The 26987-nt window shown below is 39.8% G+C and overlaps 2 protein-coding genes across 7 annotated transcripts in view; both read left to right on the forward strand.

The window, feature by feature from the left end:
* Positions 1 to 10668, forward strand: part of GNA13 (G protein subunit alpha 13) — a 48827-nt gene extending 38159 nt beyond the window's left edge. For both annotated transcript variants that reach the window (XM_044449490.1, XM_044449489.1), the window contains 2 exons: positions 3790 to 3840; positions 6217 to 10668. In XM_044449490.1, the coding sequence (XP_044305425.1) occupies positions 3790 to 3840; positions 6217 to 6789 (624 nt within the window). In that variant the 3' untranslated portion in view covers positions 6790 to 10668. The remainder of the gene's footprint in view (positions 1 to 3789; positions 3841 to 6216) is intronic.
* A 5118-nt stretch (positions 10669 to 15786) lies between these two features.
* The window catches only part of AMZ2 (archaelysin family metallopeptidase 2), a 64493-nt gene continuing 53292 nt past the window's right edge, over positions 15787 to 26987 (forward strand). For 2 of the 5 annotated variants that reach the window (XM_044449521.1, XM_044449522.1), the window contains exons 1-4: positions 17323 to 18682; positions 21184 to 21357; positions 22238 to 22366; positions 24596 to 24759. In XM_044449521.1, the coding sequence (XP_044305456.1) occupies positions 18400 to 18682; positions 21184 to 21357; positions 22238 to 22366; positions 24596 to 24759 (750 nt within the window). In that variant the 5' untranslated portion in view covers positions 17323 to 18399. Of the gene's footprint in view, positions 15841 to 16006; positions 16038 to 17322; positions 18683 to 21183; positions 21358 to 22237; positions 22367 to 24595; positions 24760 to 26987 lie in introns of those variants that run through there. The other 3 variants (XM_044449518.1, XM_044449520.1, XM_044449523.1) reach the window with 3 other exon arrangements.

The following is a 26987-nucleotide window of genomic DNA, read 5'->3' on the forward strand; positions in this document are numbered from 1 at the left end:
TTGATTGCCTTTACCTTTCCTATTAGATTAAGGTGAGTTACCAGCAATGTATATATAGTTGGTTGGCTTTTACTGGAGTTCTGGTAAGTGCTAATCAATTGTGCAGGCACTGGTCCCCAAATGGTATTTCTTTGAGGAAAATCTTGTTGGTTCTTCCATGCTGCTCATTGGTGAATCTCCTGGATACTTCTTCCTCAAAGGGGACTAACTGGGTGGATGATTAGCCCCATATTTCAGTTGGGGCAGCTTGGCTTGCACACTCCTTCCCTATGGTTAATGTTGACTAGGAACCAGATGATGCCCACTCGAAATGGATTCCTTTCTTCCTCATCCCCAGCTTCCCAGTTAGTTTCCAAATCAGGTGGCCAGAACTTGAGTAGGGAGTCAAGGAGCAAGTCCAGGGCTCTGCAGGTTGGACAAGATAGAAGTTTCCTGTCCCTACACCAGTTATAGAGAATCGATTGTTTGAGTTTCTTCTGGTCCAATGTGACAGAAACATCTGAGCATATCTTTCCTTATACATTTGATCCAGTCTAAGATATTTTGTTTGCATGGGTCTTTCATCTTTCAACATCAGATTGGCTAGTTGGAGACAGAGGAATGGTTTTACTATTTTTGCTCTATATAACTAGTCCCCTACACTTGTACTCAAGTCTCACACTTGGCTTTTGGATGAAACTGGAGAAAAGTTTGTTTACTGGATCTACTGTGGAAATCTAGCCTAGATTACCTATGGCTTTCCTGTGTAGTGGGAAAATACAACCCAGTATTAGATGGTTCTGTCACACCAAGCCATGGGCTGTTGATGTCACCCCCAATCCCCTAAAAATGCAGGGAGGAAAAATTATCTAGGAACAAGACCTGTACTTCTTGCCATGGAAGTCTTATTCTAGAGCATCTTTAAAGCATTCTAGAAAACAGTGCTTGAAGGCTCTTGCATTTTAGGATGCTCTACGAATGGGGTTTCTATGGCAGAAACCGTGTTTTCTCTGTTTTATTTACTGAAAAAAATCCACATAATGGAGTAAGACATATCAGAATCATTTAGGAAGCATAGATTAGGAGGAGGAGAAGGGCTAATAATTGAGGTTGCTGATTGGTTTGAGGTATTTTTCTAGATGGAAAGCTTGGTTTTATCTAATCAGAGCAAGTGCCCAGCCTGTGAAATACTGTTGGGTTGTAGGAATTGGATTTGAATGAGCAGTACATGTGTGTTGGTGGTGTACTTTATGCATTTATGTGAGCAGCATGTGTGCATATACAGTGCTGCTATCCCAGCAGATACACATTGTAGCCCATGGTGCTGAAAAGTTTGTGCACCCCTCCTCTACGCACAACATGGATAGTTTAGTGCACTCTGTATAAAGAGGAAGCAGTAGGGATTATGTGATCATGGCTATAGATTGATTAGACTTCATGCAAGAGGTCTTCTGCCATTTTGTGGAGCCCAAAGGAAGAATTTTCAAACTTTTATGAATGTGGAAGTTTAGGGGGTTTACTTAAGCCCTTTGGGATGTTTCCATTTTGTTGTTTGTTGGGTCAACTAATTGTCTTAAATAGTTGATCTGTTTTGACCATTCATAAAAACTGCCATGATTTTTTCCTGCAGACCTTTGTACTGTGCATGGCCATGTGAATATAGCTGTTTTTTCTGATTATGAATACTGCCTTAGATTAGGGTGGTTCTGTACATGAATACAAATTGTTTCTCCTTGGTCTGGCTTGAGAGAATTGAGGTCTAGTGTACTTTCCTTTTCTATGCCTTGGAAGAACGTTAGTAGGGAATTGTACTGACACTGCACAATTAAGAATATATTCTAACTTATTTAGGTTTGTGATTTGAGTAAATGCAATTGTACTGTAAATCTGTGTTATAGATAAGAATTTTTGTATACTGTCAGACAGCCAGTCTGAAAGAATGATAGCTGCTATTTGAAAAAAAAAAAAAACCCTCAGCAGACTGCCATATAATGCTTTGACTTTAAGATATTTGTATTTTCTGAATCTAATAGAAAAATAAAAATAATTGAGAGCAAGTGACTGTGAAATACAAGATGTATGAAATAACATTGGACATTATAACTGTCTTGGCTATGAGGGGGATACATAGGCAAGACAGAAAAATTGTCTTCAAAAATTTGTCAGTTGGAGGGGAAAAATCTTGTTATCTGATGCCATTTGTGGCACTGTGTGTGCGTGTGCATGCACAAGGCCTTTTTTTCCTGCAACAGACTAACAGCAGCCCTTCAAGCTTTTTTTACATGTAAGAGTCGCTTTGCACAATATCAGCCCTGGGTCTTGTCCCTACAATTATAACAAATGCAGAGATGTTTCTTAATGTTGATTTTTAAAAATAATTTTACCTAATCAAAAACTTCTGCAGATTCTTCTGATTTAAAGCAATAAAGTGTGCTGTGTATTAGCATAATAAACTAAAATCAAACAAATATACTTAAGAGCCTGTCAACATCAGTTATGTACACTCACACCTATACTTTTTTACCTATTGTGACACATTGGGACACATAGGGGATATTGGAAGTTGTCGGGTGTATTTCTGCTGAAAACAATTTGCTTCTACTGTAGGGGGCATGGAGGTATACTTGGCCATCTTTCCGTAAACCTTTTCATTAGATGTTAATCCTACTATTATTGTATTAACTGGTAGTAAATAGCCTAAGAACAGAGAAGTTTGGATAATACTGAATTATCTGTCTGGATTCTTGCCTGTATTAATTAATGTATTAAACTTGTGTTTTCCCCATTAAGAGTTCATCTGAATTTTTCAAAATACAGTGGGTTTTCATAAACCAAGTTTCTATTTTAATTATCATGGTAATAGCAAACTCAGGTGCTGACTGCTGACAGAATTGTAGTGATAATGGGGACAGTGAGGAAAAAGGGTGATTGTATCCACATGCCTGGGAGAATCCTAACATTTGCAGAAGTACAGAAGATCTTTCTGGTAGAGAAGGCAAAAAGGAGGCAAAATTCAAGGAGGCAAAAACCTTAAATAGGCCCCTGAAAATTGAGCACATGTGCTTTGTAGCTACAAAATATAGAGTGACAGTTTTAGAAGAAAAAGAGTATGGGCACTGAAAAGTAGAATGTCCTGCTTGTACAGCATGACTGTTTGGAAACCTGAATAGAGTACCACTTACAGGAAAGAGGGTGCATGTTGTTGCAGGGCACACAACAATTATCTAGGAAATAATTTGTACTAGTTGTGATCTTTCTGAAACCCCACAACATAACAGATAACATAATATTTGACCAATTCTTGATAAATTATTCTCAAAGAGTACTGGACCAAAACAAATCCTTTTCTGATAATGAGCCTTCTTTGCTATTGACATATCAGTAAAGTGTTGTGTTTTCTTGGGAAGGCAATTCAAAATATAGCAGGTTTTGCACTGTCTTTAAAAGTTGGACCCATTTTAAATACTAGTTTCCATGACGGATGAGTTTGGCACTTGCTTGCTTTACATTACTTCTTTCTGTTTGCTTTGTGTACAGCAACCTTTCCCATCCTGGTGTCTTCCAGATGTTTGGGACTTCAGCTGCCATCAGCCACAGGCATGAGCAATAGTCAGGAATGCTGGGAGTTCTACTCCAAAATATGTGGAGTGCAGGGAGCAAGTTAGGAAAGACTGACCTGGAGCCAATCGCATTTATTAAACTTAAGAACTCAGGCACCAGCTACATTTAAAAAGCTCAAATCACATAAAATTGTTTTAATTACATATATTATCTGTGAAGAAAAATAACTGCCCTCTTTGTTAATTTTAGGGGGAATCAATAAAATACTTTCTGGACAACTTGGATAAACTTGGAGAACCAGTAAGTTTAATCTCTGATTTTGCCTTTTAAAGCACTATTGCATGCTGAAAGATTTGGTTTCATATAAGTAACGTCTAAAAATTGAAAGTTAATTATTTGTATTTTGATTTAATTGAAAAACAAGCCAACATTTTACTTGTAGTACTTGTACAACATATTACTTGTTGAGAATGTCAGGGATTATTGTGTTTTTGTTATAAACATTTTATTGTGTGTGTTTATGTATGTAAAATTCAATTATATGTACAGTCAGTTTCACCCCTCCATTGCCTGTACATATGTAGTGAAATGGACAAACATCAAAGATAGGCAGATATGCAGATAGTAAACACAACTTACAATCCCCTTTTGAAGATGACATTCCCCTTTGGTAAGAACCAAGTCATAGCATCTAGACCATGTGCAGCTCCAAGAACCCAGCTCAGATACTTCCAGTCCTCCCGTCCTCCCCCGTCCCAACATTCTGTACTTATATGTTAGCATTTCCTTAACCCACCTTTCATAATTCAGTTGAAACTCATACTTCAAATACAATAAAATACTATATACTATAAATATTATAGTAACTCAAAAAGTCCTACTAACCATGTCTTCTGCTTGTGTGAGGGTCTGGTAGGTGGGGTTCAATCAAATATGAGATTGATCCCCCTGAAATTTGTAAAAGGATTAGTATTGTTGTTAATGAATATACAACCCTCAGTGGAGTTATGGGTTTAAATATTGTAGCTGTGGTTAACCATAATGTTATGGTGGATGTTAGTAGCACTTGTGTGGTCACAAATTCCATCAGGATTCTGAATTAATGAGTTCCATTTTTCAAACTGACTATTCCATTTTTAACTTGTTATTTCCTAACTCTTGGCTTTAATATTCTTCTGGATGTTCAGCGTAGTTATAAATGTACATGTCTGCTTTTGAATAATAGCATAATCCAAAAGGGAAAGAGCATTCCAAACATATGTAGCCCAAATACTGAAAAGGATTTAAAGCATTTATTTAAATATTTATGTACTGCTTGATTAGCAGCATTCTCAAACCAGTTTACACAATATAGTAAGCTTTTGTTCAAGCATGGTTTATCTTCAAAGATCTTCTGTAGTCCTCCATTTGCTATTTGGATTGATGAATCCAAGTTATTTTAAATAGAAAGTGCTGTTAGAAACTTTTGAAATGACAGGGTGGGATTGGATTCCACTCTGCACACACGTGTGTGCGTGTGTAGAAAAGTTCTGTTTCTTTATACTTTTCATGGGCTTGCATAATGTTCCAGTAAAGGCACCCTGTTTTAGTTTTTAATAATATGGGTGCCTTAGCAGGATGTTAAAAACTTGTTGAAAGCCTGACAATATAAAATAGGCAGTTCCTCTTTCCTAAATTAGTTTCCACTTTCATTTTTCACTGAGGTTTAATTTTAATCAGTTGAGAGAGACATGTACAGCAATTCCACTGTGGCTGGCTGGCGAGAAGCAAAGGTGGAGAATCCTCTATATGCTAGGGGACATGTGACTAAGAGAGGAACCGTGTTTTGCTGTTCTGCTTTTAACTTTTCCAGGCCATTTTCCTGCCTTTTTCAGAGTTCTTTTCCACTTACTGCAGTGTGAGGGATTCAGTTTATGCCAGCTCCTGATTTGGCATAGAATTGATGCCAGTTTGTGGATGCACCAGGGGAATGGATCTACTTTACTTCCTGCATATTCTGTCCTTTCCCCAGTCTTCCCTCTAACCTTGCCATTTGCTTCTGCTGGTGAATAGAGCTCTAGTGAGGCAAGGGAAGTTTCAGTGGCAGCTGTAAAGAGTATCTCCCATTTCAAGTATGGATTTGCCCTCCCTGTCCTGAAAGAGTGAGACTAGAAACATTGTGTGGCCTCTGGGACAACCTTCCCAGGAAACATAGGAGTCCAGCCTTAGTAGCATATTATTTATTTAAAACATTTGTATGCCATCCTTCACTATCACGTCTCAGGACCGCTTACAGATTAAAAGCAAAACCATAAAACAATAGAACAATACAATACAATAAAATTATCAAAATCAATACAAATAAATCCAATCAAAAGTGACTATAAAACAGTAAAAATACTAACTTTTAAAATAACGATTAGATAAAAAGGTTTTAACCTGATGCCGAAAAGAGTATAGGCTCGGCACCAGGCGAACCTCGCTGGGGAGCATATTCCATAATCTGGCTGCCACCATAGAGAAGGCCCTGTTCCAAGTAGATGTCCTTTTTATCTCCTCACTGTTGATTCAACTTTTGCTGTTGTGTTTCACACAAACTGATTTGCAACCCTATTATATAATTCTGTTGCACTTCAGTTTAAGGATCAGAAACATACACAATTATGTTATTAACTAAGGAATTTTTTTCTTTCTTAGGACTATCTTCCTTCGCAGCAAGATATTCTGTTGGCACGAAGACCTACAAAAGGGATCCATGAGTACAATTTTGAAATTAAAAATGTTCCTTTCAAGATGGTTGATGTAGGTGGCCAAAGGTCAGAGCGAAAACGCTGGTTTGAGTGCTTTGACAGTGTCACCTCAATACTGTTCCTGGTTTCTTCAAGTGAATTCGACCAGGTACTTATGGAGGATCGACTAACAAATCGCCTTACAGAATCTTTGAACATTTTTGAAACCATAGTTAACAACCGGGTTTTCAGCAATGTCTCCATCATTCTCTTTCTAAACAAGACAGACTTACTTGAAGAAAAGGTTCAAAAAGTAAGCATCAAAGACTACTTCCCAGAATTTGAAGGGGATCCTCACAATTTAAGAGATGTCCAAAAATTCCTGGTGGATTGTTTTCGTACCAAACGCCGGGACCAGCAACAGAAGCCCCTATACCACCACTTCACCACTGCTATTAATACAGAAAACATCCGCCTTGTATTCCGTGATGTCAAGGATACCATCCTTCATGACAACCTCAAGCAGCTTATGCTACAGTGATGTGCAAAAAGACTTTGAATTGTGTTAATAGTTTACAGCAGGAGTTGGAAAAAACTGGCCTTGTCAGACCTCATGGTATGTGGGTAAAAGCTGCTGCTGTTATAGTTATCGCCAATTTCTCTTGAAATGCAGGCTTTGATATTTTCCACTGTAATTTCCATTTTGAATCTGCTTTCATTTCTTAACAGACTTTAGTTTTGTAAAGCTAACTACAAGTTTTAACCTCTTTCATCTTTTCACATTGATAAAGCCTGTACTCTTAACATCTGTTAATCTGTAGACATACAGTTGAAAGAATTTAGCTTGGAAACTTGCTAAGTTTAAAGTTGGTTTGGCATGTGAAAGGACTAGAGAAGAGATTAATTCTGGACTGCTCTCCAGGCTTGGCTAACTACCATCACCACCACCAATTCTTCTGTGCAGCAAACAGCTCTACTCGGTCAAATAATTAAGCTGAATTTGAAGTTTACAAATGCATTTTTGCTTCCATGCCAATAGAGGGTGCTCACAAATAGTACCAACAAAGGAAAACTGTTGTGGTCCACTCCCACTGAATATGTTAAGCAAATTGAATCCTGCATAGGGACTTCTGGTCTTACTTGGTGATTTGCAGATCATACAGTTTGACAAAACCTATGCATTTACAGTTTGGAACAATACTAGCTTAAATCACAGCTGCTTGCAGCTTTGGAAGCTTTCAGTTGCTGTGAATGAGCCATTGTTTAAGAATGCTCCTTGGGTTTTTTGTTCAGTTAGCCAGTTGGATAATGGAGGAGGCCAAGCATGATATTTGTTTCTGGTAAGTGGTGACAGTGTTTATAAATGTCAGATGCAACTTGTTTAAGTCATGTGACATCATTGAGAGTTCGCACAGCTGTAGTTGACACAGGATTGGCCATTATTTTGGCTAACAAGGCAAAACTTGTTTTCGAAAAGGATAAAGCAACTGAGTTATCTCCAAGGAATACCATATGGCAAAAAAGTGAAATTTGTAAAAGGATTGTACCTTCCGCCTCAATATGCACCTCAATAACTCAGCCTTGCAAACACACATTCATTGGAAATAAATGTATGGACTAATTGGTTTCTTTTTCATCTCAGTATTGAGGATACTGGTGATCCTTTTGATTTCTCAGGTATTGGTTTATAAGCCCATATATTACCAGTTGCTTTGGACATCCTAGTTTAACTGTAAAATTTATTACAGGTATTGATCTGTTTAAAGCACAGCATAATATCTACAAAAGGGATTAACATGTATGCCTGCTTTACTGCCATACATGGTTAGCATGCGACTAGCAACACAAGGTTCCTTTTCTATTTCACAGGCCAAACTTAGTGCATTACTATTGCTCTCAACTGCCAAGTGTGAGTATTACGTGATTTATGTGGAAGGAACACAGACAGCAATATTTCCATATTTATTAAAACTAAAATAATTTTGCTACACTTGACCCAAGAGGTATTGCTAATTAAGTGCTTTAATAGAGTAAGGCTCAAATTTCAGTTCTTCAGTGGGCCTAGTCCACCATTAGTAAATGTTGTTGATTTAGGATCTTTTAACCTAAAGTGCCTCTTAATTAGTCTTCCTTGCAGTGGCCTTAATGAGAATGTGGTTTAACTGAGAGTGGCTTTTGCAAAGGGTGAGGTGGGAAAGAGCTCTATTGCCTGGCTAAATTTCCAGACATAGCACAGTGATTATAATTAGTTATTGTATATTTGTTAGGAAATACAAAAATGTTATGAATAACACCTAAATGTTCTGGAAGTGTCATTTCTCCCACTCAAGATCCCCCCTCCCTAAATTCTGTCAAAATTCGTACATTGTGGGATTAGAATGATTTCACTAATCTGTCTGTTAAATTGAGCTGGATAAGGACATTGTTATCCTTGTTAACTGGGCAGTAGCAGTTTTTTAATCATATTTCCTACCAGGTTAATCCAATGAAGTATGATACTCATGTGGAACTAACACTGTATAAGAAGTAAGAATAACCAAAGCTGTTTCAGTGCCTCAGTTTTATAATACTGCTAATGCTGATGGGATACAGAGGTTACTGTTGATTGGGTACAAATTTGCCATTGTGTTCTAGAAGGATTGCTATAAAAGGACATTGAAGAAGTTCAGTTTATTTATAAAGGCAAATGTATGCTTGACAGCAAAATTAAAAATTATAAAGTAGATTTACCTATGTGGCCAGTGTAAGGTTCAAATGATGCATGTATTTTTTCTCTGCTACCTTCTAAATCCAAAGCAGCTGTGGAAAGCTGCAAATATACATGAAAAAACTGGGGAGGGTGGTAAAGTTGCCCAAGCCTTTCTTATCTGACATCTTACTCAGCTGCTTACAACCTGAAGCTTGTAGGAACAATAGGAAAAGTAGCCAGAAAAGGAAAGGTTAAGTAACCCTTTCCCCTGGCATGTTTGTTTAACCTCCAAAGGCAGCTTTTGGATTTAAAATAAAGTCATGGGAAACATGCATGCAACTGCGTATCATCTCTAATTTGAATAATTGCTATGAAATCAATGTTGGAACTAGAAACATTGAAAGAGATTCTGGATTTTGGGTAAGCAATGTCATATTCTGTCCCACATGTCCAGGCTGTCATCTTTGTTTCTTCCTCCTCCCTCATCTTATTAATCAGTTTGGTTCTAGGTCATCATTCACCTGTCTAGAAGCCCTGGAAAACATTTGGACTGATTTTATTGTCCTTGGGGTCTTTGGCACTCTCTGCAATACTCCTACAATGCTCTAGCAATGCCCAATAGTGTAACAATAAATAGTAAAAAAAGAGTCTCTTAAAAAGAATGTTGTAGACAGCCTTCTAAATTTACCCAAGAATGCACTTGTAGAATATGCTTAGAATGTCAAAAATATTTTTAACATTCTAATAGAAATATTGATAAAACCTTACATGTTGTGATGCAGTTGTTTCAAATTCAGGGCTGGATTACCAGATGCTTTTTTTTTTAGAAATGGTTTTTTCTTAAAGTATTTTAATGGTTCATAATCCCTTTTAGAAGTTCTGGGACGTTCTTTAAAAAACCTGCCACATTTAGATTTCCTAAGATTTCCATGGAATAGAAGCTGACTTACCTTGCCCACAAGTTGTGTCCAGTGCATCCAGGGCAGGGGTTGGTAGGAAAGTGGAGATGCTTCATGGAACATGATCTACCAAAATAGTTTACTTTCAACATGAATTTGATTATCTTGTAAGGTTAAAGACTAACCTTAAGCCTAGGAAGCAATTTTTTTTCAAGATAGTGATTAGGTTCTGTGTATGCTAGAGTCAGTTCACAGGTCAGTCTTTAATAAGCCTTCCTCTGTTTGATGGTACCAAAAAGACATCTCAAAGATGAGACATGGAAGGATGACACAGCATTGTATTAGTGCCATTTGCAGTTTTCTTTAACTTGTACTTGAAAGCAAATAATTGCCACTTATTTAAAACTGCTTCCCCAGTCTTCAAAAACAGTGAGTGCTTATATTCTATAGAGCCTTTCTCAAAAATATATATTTTGTTAACAGCCTCACAAAATCTTTATCTAATGAAACCAAGATTTGTATTAACTTTGTATAAATATGGGGTGTTTTATGGCTTTTTTTTTAATATGTGTAACTTTTGTAACTTTACGGAAACTAAGAGAATCTGTTACTTTGTAAATTGCCCCCTTGCCTTTGTTCTGTGTTGGCAATAAATTATTTCTAAATAAGGTCTTAAAAGGCATAATTTAAAATGGGTTGATTACTATTAGATGAAAGCATCCTTTAGTTGTACATTGCCTCTGTACATACTCTGCAGGTGTTCCAACCATTAATACTGCCTTATGTAAAATAAAGTACTGACGGTAAATAAACAATATACATCCTCACTGCATATATGGAATTGGTATCCTTCATTTGAAACAGACTTGTTTTAGCTAGCTGCAATGCAGTCAGTCTTGACAATTGTTTGCCTGTAACAGCAATTAAAACACTGTCATACGCAGTGAGCTTCATTTTAGTTGGTGGTATGGCTTTAACTCTTCAAGCTGAGGAAACAGCTCCAACAGTGGAGAAACAAGTGCTGTTCTAAGGTTTGCACACTATACAAAAGCTCAGGTCAAACTTTAGCTAATGCATACAATTATGGAAAAGAACTCAGGAGAAAGAAAATGCTACAAAGGACTGAAAACAATGGAAGATTTTGGAATATGGAACTTAAAAATGACCAGAAGCCTCTAAAGTCTAGGTTTTCCAACAGATTTTAGCTAGTTTTTTTAATCTATGAATAAATCTGCTCTAACGTACTGTTATTGTTTAGCATTTGAACTGCTATATCTTGTTTTGTTACTCATATGAAGACTGTGTCTATTTTAGTAGCTTTACTTAATAGTGTTCTGCAATCTATATCTCTGCCTATCTTGTGCATGGCTTTAGGCTCTCCAGGAGCTTCAGGTGCTTATTAGACCTCCTACATAGATATACTATGGTATTTTATGTAAAACTAGGAATTTGTCTATCAATGGAAATAATTCAGGTGACAATCTTTGTAATAATATTAAGCATGTTGACCTAGAAAAGTAAGTTGAATAAGTTCTAAACCAATATGTCAATATTACGAAATAACTTTATTATGTGTCTCAATGCATCCATGTGACACTTGAAGTTAGTTCCTCCCACCCAGTCCCTAAGACACCCTACTTGAGTGAAATTTCTCAAGTCTTCCTTCCTGTAAATGTAGATTTCAAGTTGCACAATAAGCAGGAAAGGGTAGAAGAGCACCAGTTGTGTGCAGTTTCAACAAAGTGTTCCTTATTCTGAATATAGTACTCCAAGCAAGCTGCATGCATGTGAAGCCCCATCATTAGTCCCTGGAAGTAGTCGAATACCTTTTCTGGCTAAGATGCACTGTAATCAAGTTTTGCTTGTTTAATTAATTTCCTGCTTTTGTTTGTAGGGCTCAAGATGGCATATAATTATTCAGAAACATGCACTTTTAAATCAGGAAATAAGTGGTATATAGTATAACACAGTAGTGTAGTACAGTAGTATGTATTTAGCACATAATTTAGTGGCTGAATGATTCAGGATTTAAATCAGAATGGAAAAACAAAGCCCTCCTTTCACTTTAAGTCACACCTCTTTTATGCTATCAAATAAATCGGCATCATCCTTCACAGAAAGGTTCTCTGAAAGCTGCAACCACTAAATGCACACAAAAAATGAACATCATATGAGTCAGTTACAGTCCCCAGCTATGTAAAGAGAATGCTTGGATGTTGGTCCCTCTAAGCTGAACATGCTTGCCAGAATTATGGTGTAATCTCACAAATACTCTTAAGAATAATGGGATCAGTTTTGCTTTCCAGGTGCCTCTGGCTGAAACAGATATACATCAGTTGCGTTAAACAGCCTTTTCATCATGTTGGCCTGGACAGAACCATGCTGCAAATGTACTATATGGCTGATAGTCAAATTAAATCCTGATAGTGTAGAGAAAATATATTGAGTTTAACCTAAAACTTGATATATAGTTCCTTAGCATAGCTCCACTATAATGAAGAGGTAGGAATAAGTTCAGTAAAACTTAAAAAGTAACTAGTAAGGATCTTCAGCGAAGAATATTAATGGCTGCCTTCTGCTGTGTGTGAGCATGTGCACACGAATGCTAAGAAGCTCTGATTGCTTTTATGGTACCAAATGTTGAAAGAAATAGGTATTAGTGATTTCTGGAATGAAAAAGTAAAGGTGCAAATCTTCTGATAATGAAATCAGCTCATTTGCAGGGAATGGGTACATTGTGCCCAGTGCTTACATAAAATAATTTTGTTGGAAAAAGTTTAGTTTGAAGATGAAAGTTGTTCTCTGGTACCATTTGGAGCAACTTTCATCCATCCTAACTTGCCTGATATGGGATAGATCATATCTGTTTTGAATTTGGTGAGGGTTGGGGTGGTCAGAATGAGCAAACTGCAGATGGATTGGGGGTTTTTCTTTAAGGTAATAACAATTTCCATATCCTTTATTGTTTCCTGAACATATTCTGTTCCAATACTTGACTCTGGCCAGTTGCTTTTCCATTTGTAACATTCATCTACAGGAATTCAAGAAATATATCTAAAAAGTGGCAAGGGCACACTTTTTATTGTTTTGAAGTGTGATTGCTGCGATAAAATCTGTTTTCCCTCTCTGCGTATGTGTCACAGGAAATAGAAGTGCTTAATGAAAAGATCACCATGATTAGATGCACAAAACAAATTTCTAAAAACTTTGGATGTTTGATTCAAGCTTTTTGCACTATTGCAAACACAATAATTTTGATTGTGGTAATGTTGCAAATCTCATTGGCTCAATTTCCTGATATTTAAACGTAATTCCCAAAACAATTACTTCTTTATTTGTTGAAGTTAAGTACTTTCCATTTACAATGCTACATGTTTTGTAATGATCTGAAACATGGTTGTCACAAGATTTCTGATAGGCCTGGTGTCATATCCAGATGCTTAGCTGAAAAAGAAAAATGTGATATTGGCTTACCTAAAGAAAACCAATCTGTTCAAATAGCTGTGTAAGCTACACACGCAATTGTGGCCAGAGTGACATCAGGACACAACATTGCTCTCAGAATTTACCCAGCCATGATTATTCTGTATATTCTGGTATAGAAAATTCAATGAAGTAGTGCTGTCATAGTTAATTCCAGTTTATGAATTTTTATATATGAACTTGTACCATATTAAATAGGTACAAACCTTTCTACAATGGGCTGGACATAAATAGTGTCACCATTTTCACCCCCTTCATGTAGCACAAGAAGCTCTTTTTAATTACAAAATTTGTGAGATTGGTGCTTTACTAATTTTTTCAGCAGAGGAAATATCTGGCATTCTCAGAAGCCATCCGGGCTGAAGTCCGGAACATACTTAAGGCTTTTTTTCTGGTTCCTGTTTGCATAAAGCTTTAGGAATGCTCTCCCTAGGGAAACTCACCTGATTCCTACATTATTGATGTCAGGATAAAATGTTTCTGTTCTCATGGGCCTTTTAATATCTGATTTGGTTTTAACTCCTGTTTATGATGCTTTTAGTCATCTGTGTTACCTTCCTATTTGGGTGGATAGCAATAAAATTATCCCACTGATGGAACAAACTTCTACACACAATGAAGAATTTTATAGGAACATAAGAAAGGCCATGCCGGATCAGACCAGTGGTCCATGTAGTTGAGAAAGTTGGGAGGGGGGGCTTTGGCCCTTTTTCGCCAACCTCATTTATTCTGTTAATGCCAGCACTCTACACACACAGTGGCAAACCAGCTGCCCACAGGATCCTTCAAGCAGGATGGGTACAAGCGTACAAGAGCTGCCCAAGCTCCTCAGCAACTGGTATGCAGGCATGCTGCTTCTGGGAAGGGAAGTAGCAAATAGCCAGCAAGGCTAGTAGCCACTGGGAGCCTCCTACTCCATGAATCTGTCCAATCCCCTTTTCCAAATTGGCAGTTACCAGCACTTCCCATGGCAGCAAATTCCATAGTTTAGCATAGGTTAGTGAGACAGGGCTTTCCCCTGTGGAAGCTATGCCAATTCTTTTTCAACAGGGCTTGCCTTGTGTGAACCAACTTCTACACATAATGTAGGATTTCACTCTTGAACTTTTATGCTGGACTAGTTTTTAAGTTATTTGGGGTATTTCTAGTGTCAGATGAAATGGCCTTTAAAAACTCATAAAGCATGTACCATTATAAACTTGATAATGTATAAAGATAATGTATAAACTACACACTTCTTTTTGGTACAACAGGCCTTCAGCTAGCATGGCTGCTTGTCTATAAGTTTAGTATTTAAAGTAATATTGTGCAAATGTATCATTCTGATACAGAAGGACAAGCTTGTACATGCACTCCACAGGAGAGGCTATGATAAGCAGATGCATGGTGTTCTAGAAACTCATTTGAAGCATGCTGGGGGGATGACTTTGAAGCTCCAATTTGCCCCATCACCTTTTCAACAGATTGCACCCAGCGACCATTTTTCATTTCTCATACTACAGCAGGCAACCTAATACTCTAATGATCATAGACAAACATTTGAAAGATATACTCCCTTAGAATGTATAAACTCAGAATATATCAGCTACTTGTACACAAATCTCTCATATTTGCATTCTTGTACTCAGTGAATTCGGAGCATCTTTCATTCCCTGAATCTGCCATCAAAATAACTAAAATGGGTTAAATCTGCATAAGTATACTTTGGTGGGGGCATTAATATTTTCATTCTGTTCTCTACTCAGAAGCAACTTGTCATGGATCCCCCAAGCAATTTCCTAGTCAGCAAATATGTTGAAACCTGCTAAGTTGGGTGCTATAAAAGGCAACACTCAAGGTTTTCTGCTAAGGGGCAACTGCTCCTCACTGAATAACATCTTCTATTCCAAGACCAGGCCAAGCTATGTCCTTACTGTCCAAGAAAGTAGGGTGGAAGCCAGCCTGGATGTCCTCATGCATGATTAGCTGTGAGAACCCAAGAAAGTTAGGGACCTAGGAGGCTGCTTTATCCCGAGTAAGACCCATCGGTCCATCTAGCCAAATACTGTCAACACTGACTGGCAGCAGCTCTCCAAGTTACAGGCAAAAGCTTCTCCCGCTTTACTTGGAGATTTAGTCAATCGAACCTACGCCTTTCTACATGCAAATTAAGTAATCTATCACTGAATTGCCCCTGCCCAGAGCTAACCAGTGTTGAGATACGCTCTACACATTCTCAGAGAAACAAGTATACCCGCATCGAGAACCACACATTTCTATTATCAGCGTGGGCATACTTTAGCCTGCGCCCAATAAATACGTCCCCTTCAGCGCCCCAGCAGCCGGCCCAGCCCTCGCCTGCATCCTGCGGCAAGGTTGCGGCGCCACCCGCGCAGTCGCTCTGCAAGCCCGGAAGTGGAGCGGCCTGAACGAGCCGGCCCGCCCTGTCCCCGCAGGCCGAGCCATCAGGCAGCGCAGAAGCGGCCAGGAGCGCCCGCGGCGGAGCAGCCGGCTGGGCTCCGGAAGAGGCGTGAGCACCGAGGTGGGCCGGGCCTGTGCCTGCGGCCGTTCGTCGTTCTTGGGCTGGGCTGCAGAGCGCCTTGGGCGGTGGCATTGCAGGCAAAACCAAGCAGAAAGTGAAACGGCCTGGGCGCCATTTCAGGGTGCGGGAGGGCGGTTTTGTGCAGCGGGTAAAGGCGCGTATACATTCAGGGCGTAATAGTGTCACCAACGCAGACGGTGGGTTTTAAGAGGACTTGTGGATGTGCACACATTCGTTTGTACCTTACAGTTAGGCAAACGAACCCCGCCCCCGTCTGTCTGTCTTTCTGTCTGTCTGTCTGTCTGTCTCTCTCTCTCTCTCTCTCTCTCACACACACACACACACACAGAGAGAGAGAGAGAGAAAGAATGAGAGAGAGAGAGAGAGAGAGAGAGAGGGAGAGAGAGAGAGATGGGCGTCACAGGGTGGGGTATTGCTAGAAGGGGCAGTTGGAGGAAATCACAGGTCCATATTGCTGCTCCTTTGACGTGCGTGTGTGTCTCTCTCTCTGTGAAATACTCTTTAAAAAAATAGTTCTGCAAGATCTGGGCGACTGTGCTTACCCAGAATAAACTGGTGGGAATCCAACTGATGGGATTTGATGCTAAATCAAATTCACCATTATCTTTCAGCTGGAATTTATATCCATATATCAGACACCAATTGAGTCAGCCACCAGTCTCTTGAAATATTATCTTGCCTATTACTCTTATTTATAACAAAAATCTGATGGATAAGTACATATTGTAATTGTACCCACTGTCCAGTAACATTAAGTCCTAACATTAAGTTACATATTTTATAGGGCTTAATATTAAAGAGTGTTGTCAAAGACTGCTCTTTCAGATCTTTTATGTAAACAATTCTGGAAACTTATTTCAGGCAACAAAATATTGTTGAAAAACCAGAAGACTAAGCGGCATTTTCACAAGTCATTCCTGAATGTCTAACCTAGGATCTAAAGATATTTCCATGTATACAGCATAGCTTGCATTTGTCAAAGAACAGTAGTTGCAACATGGCAAATTATTTTTGACTTTGTGGGTAGAAGCAATTTGGAATAGGGCATGATAGCTTCTGTTCAGAGGAGGAAAATGCAACAATTTCCAGTGGAAATGTCTGATCCCTTGAACAAGGGTAAAGTGGCTTTGGGAGTTTGGAATGTGTCACTTGTGGACGCTATTATAAAATCAAATTGAAGGTGACCAGAAATGACCTTTTAAGCACATGATAAATTAGCATAGTGTATGCATAGCCTCTGAGAGGATTTGCATCCCATCTTATGGGGCCTCTTGCAGTATACAAGTGGGAAACCTCTTTGGGTGAGAGGCTGAGGCATTAAGGGGGACAAGATGCCAGTGCATCTTGCTGCTCTTACCAGAACTTGGTCCAAAAGTTCAGGCTTACAATTCCCACCCTCCCTCATCATTGGTTGTGCTGGCTCAGAGTGGGTGTAGTTGTATGCTAAAACAACATGTGAAGGACCACATGTTGCCCTAGTTTGGGCAGTCCTCTGTGCCTCAATTCATGTGAAAGAGGCTGAGAGAGAGAAAAGTGAGGATTTGTTTGACTGGGAACTTAATGGGATGGCCAGATAAATTATTGGGTAGGAAAAATTCTAGCATGGCTGTTGCCTAGCTTTACTTGGAGTCCTGGCATATGAGCATGTAGGCAATCTGATTTCCAGGAAAGTAGTTATGTGCTGATAGGATAGCGGTAGGACTGTTTTCCTTTTCATGTGAATAGTCAATGAATCCAGTCAATTATGCATATATTTTTAAGTACATACATCAGAATGAGCCATTTTTATTGCAGTATTTGAGATCTTGGTGTATTTTTTAAAAATGGAAATATTAGCATAGTTTTGAAATCTGGAGTGAGTCAAAAGGTAGCAAGGTACACTTTTAAAAACAACAATGAGTCTTCTTGACTGTGGCTTCCCAGTGTAATCACAAATATCAATATATAAATACAAACTAATGACATGTGTAAATCTAATTTATAAATTACAGTTTATATTATACACATAAAAAACAAATCTGGCTGTTATCACTAAGAATGGAGAATTCTGTTTGTTGCTATTGAATGTTTCACAGCATTCAGGATGGACTGAAGAGAGGGTGTTGGGCCTCATAAACCATTGCTCTAATTCATTAGTACAGATGTTGCAATCACCATCTGGATCTTGGTACAATACTAGCCTCAAAAGAACACAGTTGCGTCTTTCTTTAGTGTGGGATGGAGTGACCTATGGCATAATACACAGAATGAGACTGATGACTGTACATGCAACAACCTTTCCCATGGCAGTCCAGTCCGAAAGCAGAAGATGATTGTGAAATGATGGCTGGGTATGGAAATAGGAAGGGAATGCAGAAGCTGAAGGTTGCATGTGTTGGAGATGATAGTTGCTGAGCAAGCTGCAAAACATAGCTGGTCTGTCACTAATTTGCTCATACAGAGCATGTGAGTGGTAACTGGTGGTGTGATGGAAAAGGGGGAACTGTTTAAGAGTGAGATTGCATAACCACTCTTTGTCTTTTTCTCTGTTGCCATTAGATGAAAGTAATTAAACATTCCGAGCAAGTTTTGAGGGTGGCTCTGATCTCCAAGGATGCACAGCTTGTGAAACTTTATGAGATGTTTGAACCTAAGGAGAAGCTTTTGCTAAATGAAGCATTTCAGCCAGAGAGTGCTCTCTTTAAGCCCATCACACTGCATTGTGACTCAGATTGGATTTCCTCGCACCCAGAACCGACCCAGGATTTTGCACAGTTTTATCATGATCCTTGCAGAAACATACCATCTCCCCAGAGGAATCGGATTTATGTCCAGCCCATTGGTAATGTCTGCTTGATGAGTTGAAAAACTAATTGAAAACTGAGCAGTTAATGATGTCTGTAAACTGAACTGTGCAAACTGATAATGAACCATTAACCTAAACTAATTAAGCTAGTTGTTTGTAATTTTTCTTTCATAAGGTAAATCTTTCCACTTTGACCTGTTTGTAAGGAACTCTTGCACCTCTTTCACAAAACAACAGTCTGGACATGTTTTAGGATATGCTTAGTTCACACAGTACTCCTGGACCCTACATCAACCTCTGTCTAATGAAAGTGACCCAGAACACAGCCAGGACTGTTCCGCACTGCACCTTGCAGGAGCAGTTTGGTAGTTGCAAGCAAGCCTTGAGCTCTCTCAGGATCCAGGGTTTCCCAGAAAATGCTTTGAAAATTATCAGAGTTGGCAAACTGGCTCCTGGTTGGAAGGATTCTTCACTAACTATATCTAAATCCCTGAGAGTCTGAGCCTACAAAACACACTTGAATATGCTTTAGTTACCAGAATATTCTTAAGAGATCTGGTAGGACCACTACTGTGGCAAATATAAAAGTGAAAATGTACTTGTGAGAATAATAGCTTAAGCTGTCTCATCTTATTAGTCACATCTGAAATAAAGCAGCTGAAGCTAAACTAGTTTTCCAGATTACAAGTTGCTGCTACAGCAGTGCAAATTATGTTTTTCAACATGATTTATGTAGCATGAATTTGGGGCAGGGGTGAATGAGGTGGGTTATCTAGATATTTTTCAGCCTGGTTCTGGGACAGACTGTTTTGGTATCTTGGTGGACAATCTGTGCTGAGAACTGGACAGTGAGAATGTGTTCCTGCTGGTTCTGCTGACACTCATGGGGTATTCTGAGGCATCTCTCTGGGGTGGGACCAGTCTTGATCTTTTTTAAAAGGTGCTGCAAGGAGACTTCTTTTTGATGACATGGTCTCAGGGTTCCATTTTGTTCCCCCTGCTATTTAATATTAAATTGTTTGGAATTCTGGTGAGCTGAATTCCCAACTTTCTCTATTCATCTAAATCCAAAAATGCTGTTCTAAATGTTTCTAAATTACGGTCTGATGTTGGTGATGGACTGAATGAGGGGGAGCAAGTTGACACTTAGTCCAGACAAAACAGGTGCTCCTGATAACTCCTGATAAAGGCTGATCAAGGAATAAGCCTTCTACATCTGCTGGGTGGGTTGCCACTCTTCTTGAAAATTCAAGTTCACAGTTTGGGTGGGTTTTCTGGACTTGGTCCTGAACAAGGATTCCCAGGTTTTGGCAGTGGCCAAGAGTGCATTTGGACAGCTGAGGCTTGTGTGCCAACTGCACCTGTTTCTGGAGATGTCTGGTCTGGACAGCTTGACGCATGCCTTAGTTGCATTCCACTGGGACTACCAGGATGTGCTCTGTATGGGGCTGTCTTTGAAAAATGTTCAGATAGTTCAGCTGGTTCTAGAAGGCTGCAGCCAGACTGCCACTCAGTACCAGTTACAGAGAATGTGTGACACCCTTGTCTGTGCCCAGCTTCAGTTCAAAGTACTGGCTATGCTCTGTGAAGCCTTGTTTCACTTGGGATGAGGCTTCTTGAAACACTGCATTGTCTCATGCAATCTTGCGCAGGTTTTAAAGTCTTTTGGGGAAGCTCTTCTCTCCATCCCAACACCATTAGAGGCATATTTGGTGGGAATGCAAGAATGGGACTCCTCAGCAGCCATTCCCAGGCGGGATAACAACATGTCAAGGGAGGCTCTTTGTTTTCCTATATGCAAACTGTGCCGCTAAAGCTTGTTTTAACTTGTTTGGGCACTGTTTATTTCTTGTTATTTTTGTGTTTATGCTTGTTTGGTTTTTATGTCTTAAATTGAGAGTCTGTTGTTAGCTTTGAGAGACATGCTTGGAAAAAAGGTGGGACATAAATGTAACAAAATAATTTGTCTTATCGATGGTGAATTAGAAACAGAAATGTGCAAAGTAATCCAGTTCTCTGGTTAGGCCAGCGGGGTGAAGGCAAGACTGCTAATGAACCCCTTTGCTCTGGCAGAACAGAAGCGTAGCATAGTGGACTGGCTTTGTTGCAGTGGTGTGGCCAGGCTTGTGGGGCCCTTTGTGCTGGTGGGGCGCTGCCAGAGCAAGGTGGGGATGGGTGGGACAAGGCTGAAGCAAGGGCAGGGGAAGAAGAGCTTACTCAGAGTCCGGTGCTTGTTCAGAGGTTGGGTTGGGTGTGGACGCATCTGCATTTCTCTGGATCATGACTAGCAGTGCCGGCCTTTGACTCATTAGATGGTCTTTTGTAAGCCGTTCCCTCACACCCTTTGCTTCCCTTTTCTAAAATAAGACTGATGGTAGCTGACTGAAAGTGTTGCTGTGAAGCCAGAGAAGAGAGCATTTGCCAAGTACATCTCATATTTTAAAGAAGTGTTACAGAAATAATAATTCTTTTCAATGGAGGAAAATCTGCTGAACTGAAGTTATAACTTGATGCTTTTCTGGACTATTTTCTTAAAGGTTCTTTTGGAGATTCCAGAGTTAGCACAGATGTCTACATGAAATGGCTTAAGGATTACTGCGAAGCTTTTTATTATGGTTTGACTGTAAGAATCCTAGGGCCAGAGCCGGTTTCACAGACGGGTTGTGCTTTTCGAATCAATGAATACACACACAATCTGCAGCTTCATGCAGGTATGAAAAAGAGAGAGAACACTGTTGGACTGGCACATGTTTTAGATCAGTTCTGCAAGTTCTGGACGGTGGCTTCATAGTCTCAGTTGTCTTAAGATCCTGTTATTTTAGTAAGTGAAGAGTAGAGCATTGTGAAAGTTGTCCCAAATGTAGTTTTCCCAAAATCATACTGCTCCTGTATTAACTTATGATTTTGAGGCTTTAGGATGTGAAAGCCTGCTGTGTCTCTCTGAACTGTGCAGACAGGAAGTCTTGAAATCCCTTGCATTCTGACAAAGAGCAGTGCTTAAATATATACAAACCAATGAAGTTGCCTTCGGTTCAGAGTATCAGAGACCACCCTGCCCAGTATTGTCTACTCTGACTGGCAGCAGCTCTTAGCATCTTAGGCAGAGAACTTTCCTGTCATATCCTTTAACTGGTGATGCCAGGGCTTGAACCCGAGACTTCCTGCATGCAAGGCACGTGTTCTGCCACCGAACTGTTGCCTCTCTCCATACATGCTTACACTGGTGCTCCTGAAGGGGATTTGCATGGTATCCCCCTAGGGGCAAATAGTTTTGCACGTGTGCACACATGCGCACACCAGAGAGTAACTGTGAACTTCACATTTAGTTTAATAAAGCTAAATTTTACTGAAAGCCAGTTATCCTTAACTCATGGTTTCTGGGCGGGGGGGGGGGGGTTTGTTGGTTTTTTTTTTTTTTTTTTTGCATTGTTTGAATAAGTTTTCTATGAAATGGGATGTGTGTGAAATTTTAATACCTCTCTTGCTTATTTTCTGTACTTGTGCTACAGCTGGATTTCTAGGTATGCAATCATTGCCTTCTTATATGGTTTCTTGTACTTGGAGAGAGAACAGTGTGTGTTTTTCATGCAGGGCATCTCTTGAACTACCTAAAGAAAAGAAAGCCAAAGGATGCTTTCTGCATTGTGGGAATAACTATGATAGATCTTTATCCTAAGGACTCCTGGAATTTTGTCTTTGGACAAGCCTCCTTGACTGAAGGTATAAACTTGCTTACTGTTTTCTTAAGTCAATAAGGCAGTAAAGTTTGATGACGTGCAGCTACTTTTCTTGGCCTGAAACAACATTAAAACTGAATAAAAGCATGCATATGTATGCATGTATCTATTTGAGCAATGAGCCTTCCTGCAAGTATGAATGAAGATTGTTTTTCTTCAGGTTCATGCTGAGGAAAGTGAGATTTGCAAGTTTTCAGCAGATGTTTTTAACACAGTGTTTAACAGAGGCTACTAGTGACCTCCACTGAGGTTGACTGAGTGGCACAGTTTACCCACAAGGATACTAGATGCATTTCAGGACATAAGAGCCATTCTGGATCCAACCAAAGGGCTGTCTAATCCAGCATTCAGGCAGCTGGTTGGTTACTAGATGAACTTGGTAGGCATACTGTCTCATAGAGCCTTCCAGACTGCTAGTAACCATTGATAACCTCCTGTATGAATTTGTGCAGTCTCCTGGTTGGTGGATGCCACTACATTTTGCATGATAAGCTTAATGACGTCCTGTGTGAAAAAGTGTTCTTTTTTAATCTCTACTCACTCACCAACTGATCAGCTTTGTGGGCTGACCCCAGATTCTATTACAAGGGGAGGGAGAACACATTGCCCTGCCTGCTTTCTCTACGTCATGCATACTTTTGTATACGCCTGTCATGCCTCCCTTACTCGCAAGTTAAACAGTCCCAGTTGTTGTAACCCTCCCTTAGAGGGGAGTTGCCCCTGTCTCCAAATCATTTTGTGTGCCCATTTCTGAAGGTATTCTATTCTCATGCTTGTTCTGAAGTTATTGTACATTTATTGACCACAAGAGGGCAGTCGTTATACATATGCAGTAGTTCACAAATAAAGCTTGAAGACTGCATTTGGCTGTAGGGCATTCTGGTTTAATGGACAAATTATAGGCACTAGATCTTTTGCTGCTTAAAAATGTTCTAGAAATGATTTGCATTGGCCCTTCAGATATGGACCGTCATCCTGGTAACCAGGATGTTTTCTTCTGTTCCATTTTGCTGAAAAAAATCACCTTGTCTGACATGCTACTTACTCTATAAAGATTATACTCACAGTATCCATTACCTTTACAACTCACTGCCTCTGGGTGTAGCCAGTTTCAGAGGAGAACCAGACAAATATATACAAAACAGAGAAATCTGTGTCTTGTTATAAAAAGGAATGTGGTGAAATGGCTAGACTGGGATTTTAAATCAGTAGTTTAGCTATGAGTGGATTTCATCAAGCGTCATTCTTCCAGCCCAATGAACCTAACTTCAGGGGAGAATTTCAGTCCTCTTTGATCCCCTGCAGGCCATGGCGAATGGTGATTTGGTGGCAAACTACCTACAGAGAGGCAAAAGGCAATTTACCTTCTTATTCAGCTAGCTTGCCCTTTTTATCCTGTCACATTCTTGCTGAACTTTTATTGCATACCACTAATTATTTTCTTCTTTTTGCTGCTGCTGTGAATTTCAGCAGTGTGTGGGCATGTGTGGACTACACGAAGCATATGGTATGCATGCTGCCCACCCCTCCATTAGTAGAAGGGCAGGATTCAAATGAAATAATAAATGCTCGGGCTTGTAGCTGGTGAGGGCAAAATCTGATGACGTTTTTAAGCATTTCAGAGAGTGCCAAAGACTGAAACCTCCCTGGGGGCTCCCTGGCTTCCCCCATGGCTTTCTCAACTTCTTTCATCTTTGGCTGGCTACCCTACAGTCCCCCATAGACTTTCTTTCACTCTTCACAAAGGCCTCCGGTGAGCACTTCCAGTTCCCACAGCTGTCTGGAAGAGTTTCGGAGCTGACTGCTGTGAGGGCACAGCTGGAGCTGGGGCAGTAGAAAGCACTTGGGGCCTTTGCTGGCCTCATTCGGCTTGGTTGAACAGATTGTTTTACAGCTGGCTCAGTCTCAGAGGGGACTTCATGGTAAGTTTCCTGCCTGGCATGTTCTCATGTTAGTTAGTTAGTTAGTTAGTTAGTTAGTTATTTAAAACTTTTCTAGGCTGTCCCTTCCTGAAGTCTCCAGAGAGTTTAACAATACAGCAGTGTAAAATAATGGGTGATGAAGGGAAGAAATCCTATTTTTGACTTCCTGGATATTCTCTTTATGAGCAGTAAATTCAACATTTCACCTAGAGGTTTGCCTTGCTGCCTTGTCGGTATAACTGTTTTTCTTTGGTTTGTCCTAACTTGATTTCCTTTCTACTTTGTTTAAGGAATGGGGATATTCAGCTTTGCCAGATATGACAGTGACTTTTATAGTACAAAATACAGAGGCATATTAAAGACTACGAAGAAGCTTCATCCAGCTGACTATTCTGTGTTTGATGGTTACTACACTCCTGACATCACAAGCAAGCTGCTTCTGAGATCCTGCAAAGTGAGTGTGTGCTGAATTCCTAGCACTACATATTTTATAGCTCAGTTAAGTACCCACATTTCTTCTCAAGCTGTGTCAATCAAGTTAACTCTCTTCACTTCAAGAGAGTTAATAGCTAAATGAGAAGGATCAACATTTTGCCTTGCACCTGGTGTTTGCGAGATTCAACTTGTCTGGATGTGTGGAAGTCCCACAATTTGCTTTCCTTTGCTTTATATGGAATCTCTTGCAAAAGACCACCATAGAATCATAAAAAAGTAGAGTTAGAAGAGGCCATTAAGGCCATTGGGTCCAACCCCCTGCTATTGCAGGTCACCAGTTTACTCCATCCCACTCAGATGACGCTCCAGTTTCTTTTTGAATGTCTCTAGGGTGGGAGAGTCCACAGCCTCTCTAGGCAGCTGGTTCCACTGTTGCATTGCTCTGACAGTGAGGAAAGTTTTCCTGGTACCTAGCCAGAGTCTGGGCTGTCACAGACCGACATCCCAATTAAGATAATGCCCTTCCATTATAAACTGATCTGAGGAATAGTCTGGTGGCTTCCTGACATCACCATGGAGTTCCAACTCTGAGATCATAAGGTAGAGCTCCTGCCTCCTTGCAGTAGATGCACAAGGAACTGCACTAGCTTCTTCCCCCAAGGTTGCAACTGATCTTCCAAATGGAAAAAGGGCCTGCCAGGGGGGGAGGAGGAGAGGAGGAGACTGGGCCCATAGTGCTATACCAGTTCCAGTTGGTGCCCTTCTCCTGGCACTAAAGGTAGATGGCCAGAAGTGGTTGCCTAGGTAAAATGGAGAGATTGTGGCTGCCACACCTCGCTCCTTGCATTGCATGCAAATTTGGAAACTGATGGGTCTCTGCATGGGAGCAATAGGACACAGTCCTCTGCTTGTTTGGCCACCGTGCTGACTGAGGGTTGTAAGACTTTTTCCTGTCTAAACAGGCATAGGGTCTGTTTAGTACCAGTGGCACTAAATTCAGCTGCTTTGGTGTAATTGGGATGCAAATATGGCTGCAGCTCCTCTTAAGAAGAGGATATTGTGCATAGAGTATGTATAGACAAGAATAGTTTACTGCGGAAAGATTTTTCTTTCACCACTTTGTAAAGGGGAAAGGGTCAAACGTTTGTTGTTTTTTCTGTATAGGAGAAAATCATATATCTTTCCAGTTAATGGAAAAACAGGCCATATTATAAAATAAAATCAAAACTTCTAAACATTTATAACTTAACGTAACGAATCCCAGTATGTGAAGGCAGACTAGACCAGAACAAGTTTGTTTTGTGAGATGGTAGATGCTACTTTAAAATGCAATGATTCAAGCTTTGGACTGTTAGAAGCATCTCAGGCATCAGAGGCATCTTCTGCATTTGCCAGTGCTCTGTGACACCTCCTGTTCTCTTCCCTTTCTTGAAGTTCTTTGTCTGATTGGGCAAAGGAGATACTTTCAGAGAGCTGGAGGGGGGAATCTTGGGAATCCTGCAACATTTCACCTAGGACAGGGTCTTAGTCATGAGCACATCATTACCACAATATCACCACCCTTTCAGATATTTCAGCTTTCATTTAAGGCCCATTTGCATACCTAGGAATTAACACACTTCCTATTAAGGAAAGGAAAAAAGATGGCCATTGTGTGAATGGCCTTGAAATGAACAGTCAATAATGGATGGGTGCATACTGAAGAATTAACTGTCAGTGCTCACATACTGCTCAGAAACAGAGTACTTTTGTGGCCAAGTTCCAGTCAGAGAGCCAGATGTTTTTTTGCTGTTTTTTTTTAATTTATATTCAGCTATGACTGATGTAATACTAACAGTAAGACTTGCAAGTCTGTTTTTTGAGTGGTTTCCTTTCCCCCTAGCTGTTCCAGTGTTGATTAATTTCAGGTTCTTCTATCATTTTGTTGAAAAGATAGGTGACTTATATTAAGCATGTACTTCTGAGGTCAAAAATAGTTTATATTAATAATTTTTCATACAGGAAAATGTCTTTTACAGAATTGGTTATATTATTATATTGCTGTCCTGCTTTTGAAGGAATCCAAGGGGGCTTACATAATCAGGGAAATCTGTGGATTTTTTTTTTTTTTTAAATGGTGAGGTGGTGGAGCTTCCTAGATCACAGGAAGGTGTTACAATTTTGAGATCTGCCCTGGCCCACAAACTAAAAGGTCTTTTGTTTCTATTTTTCCATCTAGACATGATATCAATTACAATTGTACTAAAG

Source organism: Varanus komodoensis, unplaced genomic scaffold (assembly GCF_004798865.1).
Source record: "Varanus komodoensis strain SLA01 unplaced genomic scaffold, ASM479886v1 scaffold59_1, whole genome shotgun sequence".
NCBI lineage: Eukaryota > Metazoa > Chordata > Lepidosauria > Squamata > Varanidae > Varanus > Varanus komodoensis.